The sequence below is a fragment of the Pelecanus crispus genome, chromosome 1 (assembly GCF_030463565.1).
Source record: "Pelecanus crispus isolate bPelCri1 chromosome 1, bPelCri1.pri, whole genome shotgun sequence".
NCBI lineage: Eukaryota > Metazoa > Chordata > Aves > Pelecaniformes > Pelecanidae > Pelecanus > Pelecanus crispus.
The window spans coordinates 144049652-144075137 of NC_134643.1; the positions used below are offsets into that span (position 1 = coordinate 144049652).

At 39.9% G+C, this 25486-nt stretch overlaps 1 protein-coding gene across 2 annotated transcripts in view; it reads left to right on the top strand.

Annotated features, from left to right (window-relative positions):
• Positions 1-2087: 2087 nt before the first annotated feature.
• The window catches only part of MID1 (midline 1), a 100810-nt gene continuing 77411 nt past the window's right edge, over positions 2088-25486 (top strand). For both annotated transcript variants that reach the window (XM_075718250.1, XM_075718256.1), the window contains exon 1: positions 2088-2747. In XM_075718250.1, the coding sequence (XP_075574365.1) occupies positions 2088-2747 (660 nt within the window). The remainder of the gene's footprint in view (positions 2748-25486) is intronic.

Below are 25486 nucleotides of genomic sequence, written 5' to 3' on the forward strand. Positions count from 1 at the left end.
ATGTCAAATTGCCAGGCCTTTAATTTTGACCAGATGCACCATGCAATTATGGCAGCTGATGGATAGTTATAAATGTATTAGTCTTTGGCAAACTGAACTTTATTTCAAGTAAGATCAGCATCACAGAAGACACAGGAAAGCAAATTTTGTGATGGGGTCAGTGCATTTTTTAAATGCTCAGATTTCTTGGCAGAATAAAAGGACGCATTAGTGCAAAGAGGCGAAGTATCCTAATTTCTAACCATACCTCTGGAACAGACGCCTTGCTGCTCTTCCCACAGAGCAAGGATGACTAAATACTGATGGGCAGCCTGAACCTTGCCTCTGTTTGCTGAACTTTCCTTTTTGCTGTTGTTCATATTGGGGTTATAGGTAGCATTCCTGTCACTGCCACTGCGCTCCCCACACTAATTGTCATGAAGGACAGAAGGTTCAAGCACGCTTGGTTCCCAAGGCTGCTAATGAGCCGTGAGCTCTCCTTACCCTTAATGAACCAAGGTTTGTTTGTGGGGGATTCTCGTCCGACTCTCCTTTTCCCTGGTCAGGGAAGGAGGCAAGAGTTCACACAACTGAACAACGACTTTACAGTGTAAAGACGATGCAGCTGTGCCATCTGAAGCCATCCTCAGTTATGAGCAACAAAGCTTAAATAGATTGTACTGCGAAGAGGTACAGCTCTGTGAGTATGAAGCATAGCTTTTGCTTCTGCTCCACTGACCTGTCTGCTTGTGGCAGCGACGGGCCCTTGACGGGAGCTTAGGCAGGGAGAGCTGCGTAGGGCGACTCTTTCAAAACCACTCTCTGTAACGCCAAGCACAGAAAAGGAAGCAAAATGAAGTTTCAGTTGATGTCTGATGGGGTATACTGCTGTGTTCTCCAGAAAATCCCATGCTCTCCATTTAAAAGTCATTGATTCCTAATCCACTTCAGGTGGTTGATCAATAAGGCCACTGAAGCAAGCGGTAGTTCGTAAGTTTTAGCAGTAGAGAGTACTCGCAGAAAAGTGGATGTACACATGTACACACAAACTCCTCCTAGGCAAATCACACATTTCACCGTCTCACTATGTTTTACTGTCTTACTCTCTAGAGGCTCGTCTTGTACCAGAAATTTCATCAGAAATTTGGGCTAAACTACTGTTTATCATTTACTTCATCCACCTTCCTTCAGGCATTTCAGTTACAACACTGTGTGATCCTCTAGCTATATTTATCTTACTATAAACATGTAGGTGATATATTTTGGGGCATATGTGTACAGGTACATATGCACAAAAGTACAGGTACATATAAATACAGTTGCATATGTTCTTGAAATACATAGGAGGAGTATATTAGTATACGATATATGTGGTATGTAAATGATATATGATATGATATATCATACATACATATTATATGTAAAATATCACATGCTTTCCTAGAAACATTATTCCTTGTATATATTCAGGTATATATTTACGCAAGTAAACACAGACATGTACTCTAAATGCTGTGCTAATGCTACAATAGCAAATGAAAATCTCAATCTGATAAAATAACTCTGTTCATTGTAATAGCAATTGTAAGGTTATCAGTTATAATACTCTGGACTAATCCTTGCACAATGCTGTACAAAGGTGAAGTTTTTAAAAAAAGTTTTACTACTAGATGAGTGAAGCCAAAAGCAGCATCTGCAGAAGAAATCTAATGTTGCTGTAATAGGCTGTTTGAAGGTCATCATTTGGAGTTTTAATAATGCACAGAAACGTCTGTTGTTTTCCTCGATTGCATGAGAGAGAAAGGGCAGAGAAAGAAATGAAGAAGGAGCTTTTCTTTTGCATTCTTAAGTGAACGGGGGGGGGGGGGGGGAATAAAGTGGTCCAGTTTTAAATACCTTGATGTGTGCACGTGCAGGTTCAAAACTTTTGATTGCTCTCCCACCCGGCGGGGTGGGTTGATAGCTCCGGGAGCAGTGGCGAAAGTTGACAACCCCCCACGGCTGACCCCTCATGTTCTTTCTCGCCTAATCGAATTTTATGTGTGTTTCCAGATAGCTGATCAGCTTCCCTGGATTTCGCTGACGCCACAGGAAAGCTTTGCCTGAAGATGGAAACACTGGAGTCGGAACTGACCTGCCCTATCTGTCTGGAGCTGTTTGAAGATCCGCTGCTGCTGCCTTGCGCTCACAGCCTCTGCTTCAACTGTGCGCACCGCATCCTGGTCTCCCACTGCGCCACCAACGAGCCGGTGGAGTCTATCACCGCCTTCCAGTGCCCGACCTGCCGCTATGTCATCACCCTCAGCCAGCGCGGTCTAGACGGGCTCAAGCGCAACGTCACCCTGCAGAACATCATCGACAGGTTTCAGAAAGCCTCCGTCAGCGGGCCCAATTCCCCCAGCGAGACCCGCCGGGAGCGGGCGTTCGATAGCAACAGCATGTCGTCCTGCGAGAAGGTCCTCTGCCAGTTCTGCGACCAGGACCCTGCCCAGGAGGCGGTGAAAACCTGCGTTACCTGCGAGGTGTCCTACTGTGAGGAGTGCCTGAAAGCCACTCACCCCAATAAGAAGCCGTTCACCGGCCACCGGCTCATTGAGCCCATCCCGGACTCTCACATCAGGGGATTAATGTGCTTGGAGCACGAGGACGAGAAAGTTAACATGTACTGCGTGACTGACGACCAGTTAATCTGTGCCTTGTGTAAACTGGTCGGGCGACACCGTGACCATCAGGTGGCAGCTTTAAGTGAGCGCTATGACAAGCTAAAGGTTGGTACTACCTATCATTCTTTCTAGCCAAGCAGCGTGTGGTTGGGAAGGAAAGTGCCCTTTGGCTACATGCTAAATTCCTCATTTGGGCAGGGGTTGGAAAAGGTAGGTGCGCGGTCTCTAATTGGACGAGATACACATATGGATCTATATGTGCATTTGCTCGTCACCATTTAAAAGGTGTTGGATTTTGCTTAAGGAAAAATTCCTCAGTTGTGCTTCGATTTCTCTATAGCTACCATAAGGAATATGCCGCATATACTCCTGTTTAGGTGAATTTTCTTATCTACGTGCAGCTTTATTTGTGGCAGCTGGCAAGGTCTAGTGCTGACTGCACATAAACAGATCCTGATTGAAATGTCAGGCATTCTTTGCGTATGCTCTGCTGTTGATTATTTTTCATTTGGTTGCTTTCATTGTGAAAAGCCCTTCCCATCGCCGCTAACAGGAGATGCATTTATCTGTGCTGGCTTCAGGGATGCCAGCTGCCCGTCCAGCCAGGGAAATGGAATGCCGGCTCCGCTCTTCCCGCGCTGCCTCCCACCCCAGCTCGCAGGCGACACAGTCTTGGAAACAAAACCGAAATTGTTTCTGAGTTTCTTGTGGCATTTCCACAGCTTGGCAAGCTCCTGACACTTCTGCCAGGTAGCCAGGCGGCTCCAGCAGCCCCCAGGCGCCGTGCAGGACACCCTGGGTGGGGTGGCAGCGGGCAGCCAGGTCTCAAGGTGCTCTGGGTGCTCCCCAGGCTGCCGGCGGATGCAGAGCTCCCATTGAACAGCGAGGCCAAGACGAATGGCCTCCCACCTGCATGGGTGTATGTTCCTCTCATGACAATTCCGGTGCTGCTGCAGAGCAAAGGCAGGAATTAAGCATCCCACATTTTCCTCCATCCGCTGCCTCTGGACAGTCTGCGTGTGCCTGTACACGGGTGTCGGGGGGATTTTTTAAAGGTGGACTGCAATCGAGAAACAACAAGTGAGGAGGGCAAAGCTTATCTGCCAGCCTTCTCACATAGAATTTTGGAGGTGGCAAAAGAAACTGAATTAATAGATTTAACTAACTGGAAAGGTTTTCTTAAATACCTTCAGACAAAAAAGTCTGGCTGCACACATGTCTATGATAACTTTAGGTGATTGCAGGTGAAATCTGCATACACATGCTGTGTGAGTTTTGTGCCTCTATGCATGTGCAAACATGCAGATCATATTCTGTGATTACATTAACATAATGAAAGACACCGCTTTACCTGGACCTGAGAGCTTCTTTTCATCTCTCAAAGACTTTTTTATTTACTAAGGAGGAGTTGCTATTTTTGCTTTCTTTTTTTTCCTGAACTGGTTTGCTGCTTTAACAGGTAAGAGTTTAGCCATTGATAAAATGGGGCATGGACTATAAATGTGAATAGAAAATGCCTGCATTTACAGTGCTTTTCAATAATCCAACGGGTTTATATCCTTGACAGGTGCTGCTGTTTAGTAAGATAACAGTGTATTGTTTATCAACTTTATATGAGTAGGAATACACTACTTAATGTGAAATACCTTCAACATTAAATAATGGATAAGTATATTTCTGAGGATGTAAAAAAGTAGTAAACATTTCATAGTGTTGATGTACATAGATATGGCAAGTCTTGAAAGACTTTAAAAGGTATGTCCCTTCTCTTGAGATCTTTGACTTAATATTGCAGATAGTTAGGGAAAAAAAAAGAGGGTATTTTTGCAAGACCTATGGCTTTTCTGTGCAAAGATGCCTAAGCAAACTCTGAAAGGGTATCTCAGACAGGCAAGTAACATTCATATCAGATGTTACGCAGTTTAGCTAACTTGGCGGAAGCCTAATAGAATACTTTCTGCCAGCCTCGTTGAAGAGTAATTCAAGTACCAGTTTAATGGTTAGCATAGGCCCAAGTCAAATAACTCTTTACTTATAATGGCAACTCCTAGTGTTGTTTATGACATCTGTATGATTTTTCTGAGACATGGACTTTCTTTGTACCCAAACTATCTGAAAGTAATTTACACAGACAATTATTAGTCTACATGAAATCCCATTCCTATCCTCTTTGTCTTGAAGCAGCTTATTTCACTTTGCTAATGTGAGCAATGACATCAGTCATGCCAATTATGCCAGCGATTATGACACGTTTATACTCTGAGCCCAGGAACAGTAGGCTAGGTAGTTTCCATCCAGGTCCAGCATCCATTCTCTGTTCACAAGAAAGTAATCTGAAAACTATGTCTTTCCTTTCCTTATTGCCTCTTCCATCTCAGAAATTTGTGCTGTTTTATATATCAGACTCTGAGAATGAGATTTTCAGTTCTGTAGACTGGCATTTATCCCTCAGGAGTAAAGGAATGATACCTGTTCGCAGCAGCGTTCGGTCACTGAGAGGCAAGAATTTCAGGTCCATTTTCATGCAGGCCTCCTCCTTCGTAAATGGTGATACGACCTCTTGAGTCACTGGTCATACTGCTAACGTAAATCTTAGGTACAAGCTTGCAGATGGTCTCTGTTAAATTACAGATAATGTGCACGTGGCATTGGCAAATTCAATGTTCAAGTGGATCAGAAAAACCCCACCTGAAAAAACAGGTTGTTGCTTGCTATATTGCACTGCAGGTTTTTAAAATACATGGGGTTTGATAGATAGGTTACCCAAATCTTTAAAAAAAATTCTGAAAGAATGAGCATGCAGTAGCCAATAGTATCCGGGATTCATTCAAAAAATGAGTGGTTAATTTTATCTTTAAAAAATAAAAGCAAAACTGCTTCAAGTGATGCTTCCTTTCTTGGGGTTTTCTTTTTAAATCGACACGTTGATGCTAACAACAGCAACTGGTGTTGCTCTGGGTGTCAAGCTATGCTAATTACTTGCATTCTCTTCTAGCAGTGTTACTAATTATTTAAACAATATCTCACCCTTCATTAAGCATAGGACAAAAGATGCCATTACAATCTAGCTCCTTTTGTGGCAAAAATGAACCCCCTTAATTAGGAGTTCTGTTCACTTGTCCAACCGAGGCGTCTATGCTGAAGTGTGTGTAACAGTCAATGTAATAGCAATTGTGGACATCTGAACATGAGAAAGTGTTTTCCTTTGGCAACTACGGCTCCAGCCGTGAGAGGTGCTTTTCTTTCTCAACTTCTCTCGGGTGGAGGGGGTTGAGGGCACTTGTGTTCTTCCAGGAGCGGTCCTTTCTTGCTTAGTTACACAACCACATGATAAACCGTCACGTTTATAGTTGGTTTAGTGTTTACAGATGTGGTGGTGGGGTTTTTTTAAGTAGATCACAGACAGCTGCATATTAAAAATGGAAAAATGATAAACCATGACCAAAACAGGGAACAGGAAATATCCTGGTGATATGCTGAACTTTTGAGGTGGTGTTCAAAATTGTGGTATAAATTAGAAAACATTTTTAGCTACATAAACAATGACAGCTTTAAAAAGAGAAGGTGCAAATGCTTATGCTTAGCCCACCATATTACCTCAAAGAAAATATTTATGGCTAATTACTTTTGATATTGTTTCTTTATTTTTTGTGTTGTTGCAATGGAAAGGAAAAGACAATTGAAAAGTACATTATTTTTTTTCAGAAAAGATTCATAAAATTACCATTGTTCTATAGGTGTATTTATACTCAAGAAAGTGATAAGAAAAATGAGAAGATAAAATTTATTTTGAACAAGAGAAAATATTTTGGAGAGAAGTTACAAGGTGTGGATGGAAAGATATCGCTCATTTAATATTAGCAAAGGGCGATGAAGAGGTGTAACAAAAGAGGAAGATAGATGGTAAGCCATATTTTTAAATGGTGTAAAGCCAGCATAACTCCATTGAAACCAATGTTTTTGCTCACCTTCATATTTACTGTGAATCTAGCAGCTGACGTATATTCTTGCCAAAATATAATTTTGGCACGGTTTTTGTAGTGCTTAGTCAAGAAAGATCTTTTGTTGAATCAAACTGCTGTGGGCTAGCTGTGGTTCTCCATGTTTTTGTTTGAATCTTATCAGTGCTGACGTGTATTGGGCATGTTTATGAAGGCAGGGCAGTCCTCTGAATGGCACTCAGCGATGCCAGGAACAAAAGGGAGCTTCTTGTTTTTGTGGTTTTCACCTAGTTTTAGTGGCAGAATTCATACATATCTATCTTTCCTACACTGTTGATTCAGGGTGCAAGGATTCAGTTTTCTACAGTGTGTCAATTCAATTACTCACAAATACTTTTTGGTGGGAAGCAGCCACAAACTGTTTCCATGTAGGGAGAATTGCATTCAACTCTTATAAGCCTACTTTGACTGTGTAAAGGTAGGAGACTTGATAAAGTCCACAGCTTCTACAAATAGAGCACAAAAATGTCTGCATCCCTGCTATGTATATGATGAATTAAAAAACATTTCGTTTTTAAATGTCTTTGCAGAGATACTGGCAAAATGTGTGTTGAAGCTTTCCAACTACTTTTATTTGGCATTATTTTATAGTTGCAGCTTGATCATTAATTGGTATACTGTGATACTGTAAGAACCCAGCACAAGTCTATACTCATACAAACAGTGGGGTTGACAATCTGGGAACATTGGCTTCTGGACTTACATGTAAATATAGTATGCACATACATGTAAATATGTGTCTATATACATTTTATTCATTTTATGCACATATTTATAGTGTTTGTGTTAGTATATAAATGCAATACAAGTTTGTATGTATGTGTATGTGGACTCGTTTGTCTAGCATAGAAATACATGAAATTTCTAGTAATGTCCAAGTTCCTGAATATCTAGAATATTGAATTTGAATAAATACACCTATGCCTATATTTTAACTAAATATATACAGTTTCATATATATGTGTAGGTCTGTAAAAATATATTTGATCACATAAATTTATGTAAACTACAGGTTAATTGTTTTACTTGCTATCCATTTTTAATATTCCATGCATGTATCTTTTTTTTTGTAGCTGAATATTTTCAAATCTAAACTTATAGTCTCCCTATATACCCTTAACTTTACTAACTTTGTAATTAATGGAAGCAATTTACCTAAAAAAAATCCAACTGATACGTAAAGACATAGTATGTCAGTGTTATAGTGATATGTGTTATTAAACATTTAGATAAGTGGCACTTTTCCTTACATTGTACTTAATAGATTCAGAGTGTAGAAAATTACTTTCTATAGTGCCAGTTATGCACATTTAACATATAGTTAAAACACTATAGCCAACCTGACAAAATGTGGAACTCGTGGACTTTCATTATTGTTAGACTATTTTTAGATTTGATGCAGCTTGATTTTATTATTAGATTATTATTAGATTAGATACTACTTGACAGATATTTCAGTATATTCATTTTTTATGAAATTAAAATGATGAATGGTCACATCTATTAGTATGGAATATTATCTGATATTACTTAATACAGAAATAGATGCAAAAATATAACTAATTGGCTGTGCTTCAGTATTTGCAAACATCCAAAAATATTAAGTTGTTGCATGGAAGAGGGTTGATGTAGGAATGAACTATTTTACTACAAAGGTTTTCCAGCTACGCTTATTTTATTACATTAATATAGAACTATTAAGGCAGATTTTAGAACATTCTCTCTTTAGTGTTATCTCAAGTGGCTATGTTTCCTCCATCTGGTGTTTCTTTGGTGGAGTTTAGAAGGTTAATAGAAAATGTCAATAATAACAACATTAGGCTTTTTTTTGGGGGGGGGGGCATTGTTTGGATTCTTTTGCAAATTTTAGACTGTTTTAGCATAGTTTGAAGTTCCTTGTGTTTGTGACTTTGGATAATGAACTATGGCTTTACAATAATTGTAAGTACTATGAGATTGTTTTTATTTTGTCTACCTAAAATCCTTTAAATAATATAAGCCATAGTCTTTTAAAACTTACTTTCACAAATTTAACAGTTGGCAAGTCTTTCAAAAATGTTCGCATACTACTTATTTCCTTCAATTTTTAGTGGAAATGATGGTGTTGAAGGCATAATCTATTCAGGAAGAACAAGAGAATTAAATAAAATTGTAAATGGTACAGTGTTATTTTCTTTGTTCTCATGACTCTGGTTTCCAGGGAAGCCAAACTAGGCATTAAGTAAAATGTATTTTCATAGTTTTCCATGGATCTGGTCCAAACTGTTCAGATAGTTGTTCAGATAACAGACTTTAAGTCCATGTTCTAGGTCTGAATTTGCTTATTGTAATGACCTCCTGACTGACCCTTCGTTGCTTATGTGTTTTTAGATAACATGCTGCTTGAAAGTGGGTGGTGGAATATAATGCATGACAGATACTTCCTCAGAATGAGAATTTGTATTTAAACAATAAATAATAAAGCAATAAAAAATAAAAAGTAAAAATGGAAATGAAGCAAATAGGTGAGGTTAAGGGCAGATAACGAACTGTTTTAGAACACTGGGCACAGGTTGACCCTTTGTTTAGGAAATGTAGTGTCTGCCTACCAGAGTAACAAAGATAGGGCTGGTAACAGGAAAAGTTACAAACAAGTGACCTTTCAAAGGCAGAACATTTATGGGTTTTAGCATAACAGTACGTTTTCTTGTACCTGAGAAATAGAATGAGTAAGCTAATCCTTTTAGTGCTTTGCCAGGGAATGATAAAGCTAGTTGCAGGTTAAAAACACTTACCATGGACAGTAGGCTAAAACTCACACTCTTCGATGGCACTGAGGGGCGTGTGGAAGAGTATGAATATGTATGTCTATATGTTAGGTATGTATACTTTGAACTTATTTTAAGGTAGAAACTTATTTTAATGCAAATTTTTTAAAAAATAATGTGACAGCAAATACATTTTCAGACAAAGGTGAAGGTGGTTAATAGTATGCTTTAAATAGGAAAAAAAACACCCCAAAACCTGGATGTAAATACCTCCCAAATAAGCACTGCAGAACACTCAATATTCAAATTTCCCTCAAGCTTTAATTTAATATGTTAAATTACTCCACAAAGAGAAATCCAAATTATTTTAACTCTGCCATGTAATGACCTACAATCATAGGAGCACGATTAAAGCATTTTAGTTCTTCATCTTATGTTGAACAACTTTCATGACCTATTATATTTTTTTTCATGTTGTCTGATCTTAAAACACAAACCCAGCAGTGACCCCAGTACACTACTTTCTATTTCAGGCTTTACAAGTGTACATCTATTATGATTTTCTTTGGCCTTCTTTTTTCAGCAAAACGTACGCTTCCTGGCAAAATGATATTACTTGTATGTATCCTCAGTACTGTGAACCTATACATAGGGGCTCATAATAATCAGAAACAGTGCCTGATTTGGAAAACGTGAATACTCCATGGACAGGGAATCTCCTCCAGAAGGTCATGGACTAGAAAGCCATGTTGGGTTGCTAAAGCACACTTTAGATTCAAAGCCTGATATGGGTGGTAAGATTGTGTGTTCCCTCTTTCTCCCATCTGTATTTACCTCTCCCCAAAACCAACCATCCAGCCCCCTATCTCCCTTGGCATCCCTTGACCCTCCACGCAGGAAGCCTTTTCTTCTCCTGGGAAAGACATTGTTGCCCCGGAGAGTGAGCACCCTCACCGAGGATGTGGGGTGAGGGGATTCCTGCCCTTCACAGCTTTCACGCCTCACTTATAATGCCGTCTTGCAAATCAGACAGAGCCTGCTCTGTTTTCCAGTTATCTAAAGTCAGTGAAAAATGGAGGAGCAAAGAAAATGGAAAATTAGATGATTTTATCATAGTGTGACTATACTCAGTTATTCCTAGACCTTCCGTAAATGCTTACTTAAGAAACTCCTACCCTTTTACAGTATAAATGCTCAATTGAAAGCGCATTGTCTTCATCAGTAAAATGCTTAGAGCATGTTGGGTAGCTAATAAATAATATCACTGACTTTCTTGATAATGTGCCTTGATGGTGCCAGCAGGATTGCTTTTTACGATAGCCTTTTCTTTTTTAATTTCTGCAGGCCGGAGTGGAAGTATCACTTGTTTTACAAATTTCTCCTTTGTGTGGGCTGTTGGCCCTATGCAATATCAGTTTACGACTGTGGAAGGGGAGCATGTGCAGGTTTGTTTTAATGCCTTGGCCAAAAGCGCTCGAGGGACCGCAGCTCTGCACTGCCTCTATACCTTACAGGTCCCCTCCATTAGAGCTTACCAATCTGCTTTCAGCTGTCCCTGGTTGCCAAGATGTGAGACTCTGTCATAGTTAGAATCGCACTGCAAAATTTAGAAAATTCTCTGCCGCCTGATAGCACCTGTGTGTTTGCACATACACCTTGTCTCCTCTGAAAGAGCTCTGTGAGATTCTGAGTGCTGAAAACTGGAAAGGGAAGAAAAAGGGACAAGCAACGTGTCCACTGTCAGGAATATGGTTCTGTAGAAATATTTCCCCATCCATCTCAATTACAAGACTATTGCACTTCTAGAATTCTTGGGCTATTTACATGTTTGTATTGAATGCATGTTCAAAGTTGCATCGGTTTGACTTTGAATGCAACAGAGTTTGGTGGCTTGTGTTTTTTCCCATGCTCACAACATCTGCATTTTTGGAGAAATGAAAATTTCCTGCCAAATTGTAATCTTAGTCTTCTTTTTTGAAACTTTGCAATTTTAGCTTCCTTACAGTATGTTGGCCATAATAACATGAAGTAGCAGTGTGATCCTATAATTATATTTTACAGTATGTGAGGGATCAAATTCAGCACAGATGAGAAATGTAACTGGAGTGCCTATGGCTAGCTTTTTCCTTTGTGATTTACCTGTTCAATTACTTGCGATACTGAGAATAATCTTCTAAACTACAACAGACCCCTCATCCATAGCCCTTTAGTGGCCCACAGAACATTGGCTGCAGAAGCCAAATGCTGAAAATTTGAAAAGACAAGGATATTTTGGTGGACTAATATACAATATACAATTTCATATCTATACGGAAGTTGAGGGGTTTTTAAGAAAAAAAAAAAAAGGAAATCTCCGTGGGCATTTGTGACTTTGGAAAAGATGGTATTCCACTGTACTATCATCTCTGCCAACTGCATCCGTAAAGTATAGGAATTATTTTACTTAATTTTACTATGGTAATTCCCAAAGACTCAATTAAAAAAAAGTCCTGTAATATAGGATCTTGTGTAAGGACATGAGAGGTAATCCCAGTTTCAAGGAATATTCATTCAACTGTGCTTAGAACAAAATACGAAAGTAAGCATGACACTTACGTAGAAATTTTATATGGTCACAGGGATATTCAGGTGAGCTGTTGGCATCATGTAAATAGGTAAGATTAAATAAGAAAAAAGTTTTAAATTAATATTGGCTAGTTCCACTACTCAGCAGAGGCACTAGTATTTGATTGCTTATAATTATTCTGGTTTGAAATACAACAGCCTCACTCCTCCTTGTTACTATGGTGAAAGGCCTGGGTTCTTGTGCCCTTCCTTAAGGAGAAGAGGTCCCAGTGCAACTCCTGGCTCTGCACATCCCATCTTATGTGCCAGTCTAATAACAAATTAACTCTGATGTCCAAACTGATGTTAGTACAATGTTATAACAGTACTCTCTGTTGACTGAAAATTTACACTCCCTAAATTTGAAACAAGAACTGAAATATGAGAGATTCCAAAATAAGATACGAGATGGAGATTCTCTTCTATCTCATAAGTGTTTCAGCTTTTATTTCTTAATGAAATTATGGTTTTGATATCACATTCTTTTTCCAAAGTGTATTCTAAATAAAATGAAAATAAAAACCTGGTACAATAAGAAGAGATCTTTCATGTAACATATGCAACAGCTCATCTAAATTACAATAAATAGTAATAAAATATATAGTCTTTTCTCAAAAAGCTAAAAAGTACAAAGGTGCCTTTTTGATTCCATTACTTCCTAGCGCCATACTACACGAATCATTTCTTACACCATCTCTTACCGTACGCTCACCAGTTGTGGGTGATAAATCAGCATTGTTAATACCAGGACAGATGAAGATGGCAGCAGTAATCTGCTGTTAGGCTGAGTGAAGAGATGGGGGTGAGATGGGGACGGAGCTCTTGGGTCCCAGGACTAACATCAGGGTGGGATTGCTAATATACCTCTTGTTCAGGGGTATGCCTGAAATCATAAGCCACTCCAGAATTTTTCCTGTATTGTTTCCTGTAATTCCACCTATAATGCACAGACATCTTGAAATACATAGTTTAAGGGTATTAAACTTCAGCTTTTGCCTCAGAAGATAAATACTAACCTGTTCAATTACAAATAAGCTGGAGCATCTCTGATGGCACATAGTACTGGAAGACTTCTTAGCACACTCAGAGTACCAGAGCTGGAGGAAGCAATGACTAATTTGAAGCTGATGATGAAAAAAATAATGAAAGTGCTTCCCTGGTCAAAATAATATTTTTTTTCTCTTTTCTTTAAATTTTGTTTGCATATATGTGGATACTTTTATGACTTGCCAAACTCTCCTGTTTTCCCCATGCAGTTTATATTGAGATTTCATGCTATCTGTGAATAACAACGTCAATTCAAGCTTGTAATGCATTTGAATGTCAGGGAAATTTTCCACACCTAAGTCTAGCTGATAGGTAAAATCAGTTAAAGGTAAAAAGAAATACATCATCTTTCATTAAGTACTAGAGAAAGGCAGACATCCTATGGCAAAGTAAAAGAGAAAAACCTGTGTTGCATATTAGTTATATAGATTAACGTTCTTCTGGTTTTTGGGAAAGTTGTGTACCCTGGTAGGGTACCCTGCTTTACCAGCTGGCAGTTGCTGTAGGTCCTGCATTACAGTAGCCTCCCCCCTGAAACTCATCTCTGCGCTTCTGGAGTTGTACTGGCTATTTTGAAATGTGAGGTTGCGCACCCAAGTTTTGTTATTTGTTATGACACAGTCAAACTAAAAGTGATTAAAGACAAGCAGCTGTTCACAACATATGTGTCTCGTGGTAGAAGCATTAAGCAGACTCGTTAGGCTGTAGCTAATGACAGCGTGTGCAAACTTTATTTCCAGATTAAGCCAGCAGCATATGGAGAATATAACTCACTCAAACTGAATTTGAGCAATATCTATCTTAATAATAAATTACTAAAGAGAAGAAAACGTATCGATCAGTGTATGGATGACAGTTCAGCTGAGTAGGTATTTAAAATGTTTTATTTGTGGCCCAAAAACTCTAAATACATACATGCAAAAAATCCATCCAATGGAAAGATTCAGCTTGGCAGGTGTGAGCCGCATTTGCTTTTCTGTGAGTAAGTGCTTGCTGTTGGAAGGCTCGCACTGAGAGTTAAAATTCATCAGTACCTTGACAAAACTCTGCCATGTGAGGAAGCTCCTGCATTGAGGCCCTTTTTCATCCCAAGGGGTGATAGGTGCCCACTTAGCATAAAGGACCCACTCGAGATGCCTGGTGAGGTTATGCAAACTTTGGGCGAATTTATATTATGATGCAATCTTTTCTTTCATGTGCCTTAAGTATGGCCAAGCATTGTTCTCTTCCCTGCATTTGATTACAACCTCCAACTTAAAAAATATTCTGCAGCTTGGGGGGGAATGGGTATTATATTAGATGTACAATAATGTTTTCACCCTCTTTTGAGCATTTCTTATGATCACTCTTGAGGAAAAAGTGACCTTTCCATTCACATCCACCAATTAGAGCAGCAACCATGAAGCTTTTTTGTGGTTTTTTTTATGTTGTCTTTCCCTCTGCTGAATTAGCTTTTTTTTACAGACTTGGTAGACATGTGCTCCAGCTCTCCTGACATTCTGGTGCATTGAAATTCTTATGCAGGCAGGATGCTATGAATTACTGTAGTTTTTTCTGGGTAAGAATATTATCAGAACAACTATTTTATACCCCTTTAATTTACTTGATTACTTCCAGCTTTGTCTGTATTTATACAAATCAAAAACCTTTGTCTGAACATGTAGTGAATTACTCTAAGTAATATCACCTCTTTAGATTAATAATTTTCTTGCAATGTCTTTTGTTAAAAGAGGCTAGGTAAAGAGAGTGATAAGCTAATAAAACATTTTTCTGAACACCTGAAAAACATCTAAATGAATTCTGAATTTTGAGCAGTTTTAAATGGATTCTTGCTCTGCCTAAATCAGTTTGAATGTTCTCGCTTGAAAGCAAAGTAATTTTTCTGTCAGATAAATCACTACTACTCTTTAGGAAAAATCAAACAAACAAACAAACAAGCAAACAAAACTGATTCTGAGTTCTGCTCTTAAATCTCATAATACTTAATTTCAGCACTGTTAAAGTCAGTGAAGGCTTTAGATTATAATGTGTACAATATCAAAATAATTTTGAATAAGTTAGGAAGCTATTTTAGTCTAATTGTTGTCTCTACTGTGTGCAGAGTTGAGTGTTTGCAGTATAAGGGTACAAGTAAATTGTTGGGTTACGGGTAAATGATTGTCAGAAGTTACAAATTCAGATGCAGGAGAGCTTATTTTGTAATGACTCTGCTTATAGTTAGCACTGAAACTGTCACTCCACGGAAGAAAACAACAGAAAGGTAAAGAGGATGATGCGCTTTTTTTATGGGGTTTTTTTTTTTTTTTCTGACATATTCTAAGCATGGTAGGAACCCCGGTTCACCCTGAAGTTCAAGACCGGAGTGCCTCATTGAATGACTTCTGCTTGCAGAAGAGGCTCTGAAACTGCTGTCACGTGTTTTCCTTGGAGGAACTCGTTTCCTTCCTGAGGAGGTCTGCAAAGTCAGGCAAATATCCGATCTTGGAAGCTGCCTGTCTCAGGGCTGCTCTCTCTGAGTCATTATTTCTACAGAAAAATTCATAGGGAAAGTCTGTCAGAAACCCTGGAGTGTAGCTAAGTGCTTCAGTAATGGGGAGCCATTTTAAACAGGGCATGCCAGGTAGGAAAGCGTTTTGAAGCTTTGGGGATTCGTTGTCTTGTAGAGCATATACGTAATTTCAGTATTCTTGCGTAAGAGTCAGAATTCATGTATTTGTTTTCTAGTGCTGTGAAGCGGTAAGGCTTGGTAGTGTGAATACAAGGCCTCCTGTCCAGTCTTAAAAATTTGGCCCTTTTATTACTTTTGCTTTACGTTATGTTTACAGTATAGACCAAATTCTGGCCTCAGGCATACCAGCAGAATCCCACATTGCTTCAGTAAATATTATTGGATTTTTTTATTATTCTCACTTACTATTTACTTACTAGGTACTTACTACTGAATATCTGGGGTTTTTTCTTATTTATACTGTTAGCACAGAGAGTACATTATGGGCTCACTGAACTGATTTAACAAGCCCACTGCTGCCAAAAAATGGTTCACCCTGTTACATCACTCTCACTCTCTTTCCTGCATGCTACCGCTGTCCCCGCTGATGCAGCTCCGGCATTTGCGCGACCCTGTGGTGAGCCGATTCCCTGCCTCTTCTGCCGGCAGTGAGCAGCCCCGGCAGTGCAGCGGTGCAGGCATGTGTGAGGTGGGACCACTGTGTCTGCTCCATTTTCACCCTCTTCAGGCACCCAGCTGTCTTCGCTGCCCGCACAGGTGTACTCCAAGAAGTCTGCTGCCCTACATGCTGGTATTAGCTGCACAAGTCAGGTGCCTAAAATACAATTTCCCAGCAGCCAAATCAATTTAATGGCTGGTTTCTGTAGGTCCAGCATTTTCCCCCTCCTGTAGTGGTGCATCCCTCCCTCCTCCTCAGCATCTGTGCCATGCCTGTCTGATCCCACCCTGCGCTATGCCAGCTCTCAAGGTCAGTAAAAAAACAACTCCGCATGGTAAGTGAACAATTTTCTGGATGTTTAGCAAGTTGGAATGACTCGGTGATGGGTCAGACTTACTCTGGTTCTGGCACAAATTAAAAATGGGGATCTTACAGAGTAGGACCGGGAGGAAAGTAATTGAATAGACTTTAAATATTATCCTAAGCAAGGACGAGTGATTCCACCTATAGCCCTTAACTGTGTATAAAAAGGGGATACAGCAACTTCTCTATGTCCAGCTCTGTTAAGGTTGTTCTCTTTATCACCACAGACCGCTGTTAAGATGTACAGATGTGACTCTTGACATTGAGTCAACCTTTCAGAATTTGAGGAAAACTGAAAAAAGAAAGCTTTCTTTTTTCTTGTGTAGTTAAGTAGACAAAAAATATTTTTGCCAATAAAAACAACTGAATTGATAAACAAAGCAAAATAAACTACTGAGGTACCAAAGTGGTGCTATAACTATGCCTATACAAAGACTTTTTTCAGTGCAAAAATTCCCTGAAGAAGTTACACCCCTCACATGGTGTTAGCACTCTGGAAAAGCTTGTAATGTGACTTCTAATGTGAAGCTGCAGCTTTTGTTTGGAATAGTGGCAAGAGAACAAATTTGATCTTTGGATGTTTTTACCCCCCTGTTATGAATTTTGCCCTATGATTAGGCTTCATGTCACCTCCTAGGATGTGTTTAGAACTCACTGTAAGTCCTCCAGACAGTTCCAAAAAATTGAACAAATATTTTACAAATCTGGCTTAAAGTTTGAGCTTGGAAGCAGTCACAGAAGTAATTTGGTTTTGATTTCCTTGAGAACCCTTACTAAATTTTTAGTAGGGATACAATCTTTTCTGCTTTGGGAAAAGTTCATCCATGAAAAATATGGACAAAACTGAGGATTTGTTATTTATGTATTTATTTTGATTTATATACATGGCTTTTGAAATAGTCCTGGAATATTCCTTGAAGTATAGTGGAATGGATCTGTCTTGTAATTCCTTTTTAACCACAAACCAGCAGGACTTCAATAACTGAGCTGCAACAGGTGTAGATATATCTGATTTTTAAGAACTCCTGTCAGAGCCTTCCCACTTTCTCACAGACTGCAGGATCAAATGGCCTTGGGAGTCATGCTCACTAAAACAGGTCCATTCTAAACTAAATAAAGAGCAAATTCCAAAACACATCAGAGCTAATTTGCCATTGTTTTCACCATAAACCATAATGAATCCTCATCAAATGAATGCAGCTGCTATGGTGCTGTATCCAAAATAATGTAATTAAATTGTTGCTTGGGGAATTTTAGAATATAAATTTGGCAGAGACTCGGTACTGGCAATTGGACAGCAAAGCATTTATAATCTTATCCAGAGAGGTGTTCCTGTGTTCTGTCATTCTAAGAACAGAGAGAGGAGAAACAGAACCAGGATGACAAATGACCAGACTGAAATCTGAAACAAGAAACCGCAAGAACTTAAGGCTAATCCAAGCCATGCTGGAAAGCCTATTGGGAAGGCAAGGGGAGGACAGAAGGAGGAACCTTAGATGGGTTACATTAGAAAAATTCTCCACTGTGCTCAATGGTGACAAGGTCAACGAGGAAAGAGGGTCCACCAAAGGGAGCCTGTGAGAGCCACAGGTTTGCCAGCATCAGGGAAAGAAGAGTTGCAACCCCAAAGCAGGCAAGGGTACCTCTGGGGCATCAGGCCCAGAGCTGACTCATCCCCCCTGCCTGCTCCCCTACAAAAACATTCCCCCCCCATGCTGTCAGCAAGTGTGTGGGTGCTTGATCGTAACTTAAATGACCTCCATCTGGGGAAAGCAGTGATGTTGGGCAGTTTGGCCTCTTGCATGATGAATTCCCCTGGAGCTGTCAGGACCCAGGCTGGCACATGGAGATACAACACACAGCTCAAACATCTGTAAAAACTTCCGTGATGAACGTGTGCCGAACACACCAATGTTGTCTTTGCTTGGGCTGTTCAGGATCAAGCAAGCAGTCATTAAAGTGCCAAGAGTTATGATGTGACTACTACAATCATTTTCTTGGTTACAAAACTGTAAAACTAAACCCAGTGTCATCCTGTCTCATCAGAAAGCAGGTTTTATTTCTAATTTGTGCTAAAAGTGACCCCAAATTAAATTCTAATTTCAGGAGAGAGGAATTTGCATGAGGGCCAAATCTGAGCCTTTAAATGTTTATGTTTAATAAGCCTTAGTATGCCCATTCTAATTAAGTATATATGAAATATTGCTGCTTAAAGTATACTTTAGTTTAACAGTTATGTTTCAGTTCCTTTATATGCTAAGAAAAACTCCTGGGATTGTGTTTCCGATATGAATATTCAGTATTATGGCTTCAGAATTGCATATCCATGAATATTTAACGTTACATGCTCCCAAAGGAGTTACCTAACACTTCAGCCTAGGGACAGCTGATCCAATGAAGCCAACAAAGTCCTTCACATTATCTTCAAATAAAGTCCTTCACATTATCTTCTCATTTTTAATTTTTTCTTTATTCCTTAGTGCATAGCAGTTATTGGCAAAGTTGCAGAAGCAGCAGCTGACAGCAGTGGCAGCAGAACTAATTGAAAAGGGGGGCGGGGAAGAGGAAAATTTCAGGCTTTTGATGAAAAGCAAAAAAAAAATTATTTGCTAAAGAAAGTGTAGAGATCAAATGTTGAGATTAGAGACTGACATGTTCAACAGTAAAGTTCACAGCACTTCTTTGATGTGGAAAGAACATTAAAAAATACTACAAGCAAAGAGTTCAGAGGTAGGTGGGAATCCCTATTATATATGTGTGTATATATATATATATGTCTACTTAGAGCTAAACTTTGAGGTTTGATATTCTTTCTACCCTAAGGTTTAAAACAATGTCCTGGTTTCAGCTGGGATAGAGTTAATTTTCTTCCTAGTAACTGGCATAGTGCTGTGTTTTGGATTTAGTATGAGAATAATGTTGATAACACACTGACGTTTTTAATTGTTGCTAAGTACTGCTTATGCTAGTCAAGGACTTTTCAGCTTCCCATGCTCTGCCAGGTGCACAGGAAGCTGGGAGGGGGCACAGCCAGAATAGTTGATCCAACCTGGCCAAAGGGCTATTCCATACCATGTGACGTCATGCTCAGTATAGAAACTGGGGGCAGTTGGCTGGGGGCAGCGATTGCTGCTCGGGGACTGGCTGGGCATCAGTCAGCAGGTAGTGAGCAATTGCATTGTGCATCACTTGTTTTGTATAGTCCTTTACGGTTGTTATTATTATTATTATATCTTCCTCTGCTGTCCTATTAAACTGCCTTTATCTCAACCCATGGGTTTTACTTTTTTTTTCTGATTCTCCCCCCATCCCACCGCGGGTGGGAGGGTGAGCGAGCAGCTGTGTCGTGCTTAGTTGCCGACTGGGGTTAAACCACGACAAACAAGAAGACAAAATGAGCCTGATGTATCCTTCTGTTACTCAGTATTGGCCAGTAAACATTCTTTTGGATGGAAATAAAAAATTGGCCTCAAGGTAAATGTTCCAGCCACATAAATCTAATCTAGCAACAGACTGATGTCTTCTGAATTTGAACTGCCAGAAGGGGGAAGTGAAAAGAGAAATAGTCAGGGTGGGATTTGTAGGTCAGTCATGGATTTCATGTAATTCATTTGTTGATGTAGCTTTGCAAACCCAAAGCTGTCTGAGATTTAGAAAAACAACTATTCGTGTCTTCTCAGAGGTTTGCCAAATGACAGAGTGCTGGCAATCTTAAGGAGAGGCTGAAATCATTTGTTACCATGTTGTTTCAGCTCACAATAAGCTTTACAGTTATCCTGGATTTCATACATATCTCCAGCATTGCTGAAGGCAATAGGGTGCCTATATCCCATGCCAAACCTTCCAAAAAATTTTGTAGCAGCTGCTCAACAATTCCACTGTGATTTTTTTAGCATTACTGGATGATGACTTTGGTTTTGGCCTGTCTGGTCAGGTTAATTTGCTGCTGTAAAGTTCTGCAAAGTGGCTGAGAAAATGCTGGCATAATCTTGAGCTTATTGGAAGGATCAAACTGGCCTTATCCTGCAATTTAATCAATAGAGTTGAGTAACATTTTTAGTGACTGCAGATTCATCACAAATGGGGTTTTGATCCTAAAGCTGTTTCCACTTTTGAGTAGAACTGCAGAATCAATTTGAGGTGAGAAAAAAAAATAACCTGGAGATAAATTCTAGTCATGTTGCCCCTCTTTTACCCACTGACTCGGGGATTATGAAATTTGACTTTTATCTCAGCATGAGAGTCTTGGAAACCGCACCTCCCTCTGCAAAAGGACAGTGTCTCTGAGGAGAAAATTAGAGGGAATTTGGAGTGGGCTCTTCTCTTTCTCTCTTCACTGTACTTTGTGTCTTTCACTTGTGAGGGTAGAAAGCAGTTCTTCCTCTGACCCTTTCCTCAGTAAACCACAGTAGCATAGTTTGTCCCTGGTGCCATGCATGGCATCTCTTGTGCCCAGCCAGCCAGAGGTGCTGGCCTCTGCCGTCCCCGAGGTCCTCAGCCTGCTCTCCCGGCTCCTTTGGTCCATGGGGTCCGCTGCAGCACACAGCCTCAATGCTCACGCCGCTACTGAAACCGCTTTAACAGCAGAGAAGTCACTGGCCGCGTTTGCCTTCCTGCTTGGTTGTCCTAGAGCCTGAAGGTTCAGTCTCTCTTTAAAAATGCAGGAACTCCAGGTCAGGTTTGTTCTTTTCCCAGTCCAGGGTGGGGACAGGACCAAAGAGACACAGCCACTTTTTTGCTTCCAGTATTTCAGTTTGGCCGCTGACCCAGAAAATCAATCGCAGTCACAGCCCTACGTAGTGCAGAATAGGGTAATATTCAGTATGACAGTGGGTATGCCTGGCCTTTGTGGAGCTAAGGCACCTGCGGAGGCTGCTTTCTATGTGCTCCCTTATTTACCCCTTCATATTCCTTTGCATTCTCCAGAGGAATTCTGTTTTCTGTGCAGATTTATTTAAAGTAGAGATGCAGTACATTAAGAGAATACTGCCTTTTTTTTTTTTTTTTTTTTGGCACAATAGTTCTACAGACTGGTCTTAGATGAAGTTCGGCTAATTTATATACTAACAATAGTGAGCTGATATTTCCTCTGATACTGAGACTTGGCAGAGAGGACCAGAAGGAAGTGTTTCAATCCAATGTATAAAAGAACAGCAAAAGGGAAAAAAGGGACTTCCTCTTTATTATGTGAGGAGAATAATATATTACAAATAATTTCCACCCATTAAAATGCCCTTTTGTTCTTACAGCCTAGTTTGGGATATGTGGTCAGTCCAGTTTTGATCACTGTAATATCTTTGCAACATCCCATCTTTGCTTCCTCATATCTATAGCTTGCTTTTGCATGTGTTGCATCTGGTGCCAGCTGCTTACATTCAAAGATCATTAACCAGGACACTTACTATTAAAGAGTAGTGGTCAAAGTTTGGGCTATTCTGGGCCAGCTGTTGCAGCTGGATTTTTGTGGTCCTCAAATCCGGCCATTTCTGGATACCTTCATCTTTAATCAACTGACCAGCTGTAATTTAGTGAGAGCACTAGTGGGCTAAGTTCTCTGAAGAAGGATATTTAAAAGAGCTTTCTGTAGTTTTGCAAATCCCAAGGTTAAATCCCAGGTTGAGAAGCTTCCCACAGAGTTCAAAGAAAAAACTTTGTGCGTGCTATTAGCTTTTTTGGTGTTTGCATGAGTTATCACTCTGGTTACTGAATGGTATGTTTTTGCATTACAAATCAGTAATAACTGGAGGAGAAAGACGGAAAGATTTTACACTGTTCTTTTTTTGTACACCACCAGCAACACAGTAATATTTCATTCATTCATGTAAGGGACGTTTTCTTTACTGAAGCGCGTGGCTTCTGTGGCCCATTTTGTCCTACTGGCGTTAGGAAACTGTCAGTAACTTGTCCCTGCAAGTGCTATTTCAGCCTCAGAGTGCTGAGGGGCTTGTGGTGTTTGCGAACCACACAGTGTCGAAGAGCTGAATTGCTCAAAGGCTTTTCCATCGGAGGCATGCCACGAAGCCTGATGTGTGGCTGATTTGGAAACCCTGGGGCAGCATGCAGTTTAACAGCAGAAGGGACTAGGAGAGACGCTGCCAAGTCCTGTGGAACCACGGTTCCCAATATGGCAGAGAAGGAGAGGAAGATTTCTGATGCCAAGGTTTTCAAAACAATCAAGAAATGGCAGTAAGTTCTGTCATGCTTTGGGAAAGGTCTGGTTTCCAACCACTGATTTTTGATAGCTTGTCGTGGTTTAGCCCCAGCCAGCAACTAAACACCATGCAGCCGCTCGCTCACTCCCCCTACCCCCATGGGATGGGGGAGAGAATCGGAGGAGTAAGAGTGAGAAACACTCCCGGGTTGAGGTAAGAACAGTTTAATAATTGAAAGAAAGTAAAATAATAATGATAATAATATAATAATGATAATAACAATAATAATATACAAAGCAAGTGATGCACAATGCAATTGCTCACCACCCACCGACCGATACCCAGACAGTTCCCGAGCAATGATCACTGCTCCCTGGCCAACCCCCCCCAGTTTCTATACTGAGCATGACATCATATGGTATGGAATAGCCCTTTGGCCAGTTTGGATCAACTATTCTGGCTGTGCCCCCTCCCAGCTTCCTGTGCACCTGGCAGAGCATGGGAAGCTGAAAAGTCCTTGACTAGCATAAGCAGTACTTAGCAACAACTAAAAACATCAGCGTGTTATCAGCATTATTCTCCTACTAAATCCAAAACACAGCACTGTGCCTGCTACTAGGAAGAAAATTAACTCTATCCCAGCCGAAACCAGGACATAGCTTTAGGACATAGTCAAGCAATAAATGCCAAAAGAGTGCTGCTCTCTTCTGCACTTTCATGTTGGTTGCAGCTAAAATCCAGAAGTCTGGAGGTTTGTTTAACAGCCTATGGAGTGCAGTCCTGGGAATTAAAATTATCCAAATAATAAGCAATATGAAAAAGTTGTGTTTCTGATTTGGTCAAATTTTTGGCTGACTTCTCAGTCACAGAATAAAGATAGTATGGGCAAATTTTTCTTTGCAATGGTTATTGTGTGTGAGCCAGAGGTCCATTCCTAATGAGGGAACTTCTGTTTTAAGAAGTTAAAATTTTTTGCAAAACACAGACACTCATACTCTAGTAGACAGCTGATGGCAGCAAAAAACACTTACGCGTTTCCGGAAAATAACACCTTACTAGTTTAAGTGGAATTTCTTAATGATGAACAAGCTGTAGTATACAAGCTATAGTATACAAGCTATAGTACTGGTTTTTAGTCAGCTTTTCAGATGAGTTTAGCTTGTATACTAACACCACAGCTTTTCTGTGTCAACTCTGCATCAGATCAGAAGGATGTTTTCTATTAGCCTTGTCCATTCTGCTCAAATGGACTTTGTGGGAGAGATGGGCTCAGGAAACGTGCTGTGGTTCTCTGAGTCTGGCTAACTGATGTTCAGCAGCATTCATTACTATGATATATTTTTTACATTCTTACCCCTGGCAAGTTTGTAATAAAAAGCTTCCATACACCCAAGTTTTCTCGGGTGAGTCCTCTCCTTCTGGATTGTGCAAATCTTAAAGGCTGTAAAAGAGTGCCCTGAATTTCCAGATGGTAACTCTAAATGGATCACACACTTCTAATTTGGCTGCTCTTTGTCTGGAATCCTAAATGTCTTTGGGATTTGCAGCGATCACCACCCAGGCATGTGCATGCTATTCTTTACCTGTGCACAGGAATTCTGATGCTGTCAGGACATCCCAGCCTTCCTGAACATGTGCTATTTTATATATTCACTTTCAACTGCATAATAAGTCTTCAGTAGGTCCCTGAGAAGGGTCACACGCTGCCCAGATGGCCTTTGCAGCCCCAGCAATTCTATGTGCCCTTAATGCCTCAGATTTATTGAATTTACAGCAAACGTTCACTGCCTTTTGATCAGGAAATCTTGCCTAGCAATGAGTCCTCTTCTATGTAACACAAGCTCCTGCCTCCCTGGATGATCCACACTATGGTAGATACAGGTGGAAACAAAACCACCACCAGCTTTCTAACCACAAAGAGGTTTTTTCATGGTGAGAATGGTCCATTTGACTTTTGCTGACCCACTTAACACCGTGTGTTGACGTTTCACTAGAAAAACTGGCCCTGTTTGGGAAATACCTCTAGTGAGTATTTAAAGTTTATATAAATGCCCTTCAAGCATATTGGCTATATTAGTCTTGAAGGTAGAAGAATGACTGTGTGGTGCAAGGAGTTCTGTCACCAGGATATTGTGCATTTGATCTTTATTTCATTCTTTATTTCCCTATTTCATTCTTCTTTATTTTCTGTATTTCATTCATGAATTAGTAGCCTATGAAGCTATGGTGAAAACAGTTGGAAAATATGTCCTGTCTTTTTGCTGTTGATTCCAGTCCATGCAACACTATTTCAATAGGAATTTGAATTTCTGGAATGACTTGTTACTATATCTACTTCTTTTATCTCTGGTCACAGAGTCATAAGAGACACAAAATAAGTTAGTGTCTACTTTAAAGAGTAAAAATAGATGTCTCTTGAAGACTCTTTTTTTCCTTCTGAGGCAGTAGTCTTCCCTCCTGAATTAAGATAATGCTACTCAACTACTTTGATTTTTAAAGTACATAATTACATATCTTTTAAGTATCCTAATGCATTTTTTTTTTTGCTTTCAAATTGCATGTGAAAAGGGGATAATTGCTTTGTCTCTGAAATTCATGGTTCTAATACTTTTTAAGATATTTCTGAAGCACATATTTGGTGGGCCTGTTATTTATTGACTTCTTATTCTGGACAACATCAGCATTCATGGTCTCATTATAGTCGTGGATCTCTCTGAACATTATAACTTGCCATTTGACTGAAGTGAAAGGCTGTTTATTTTG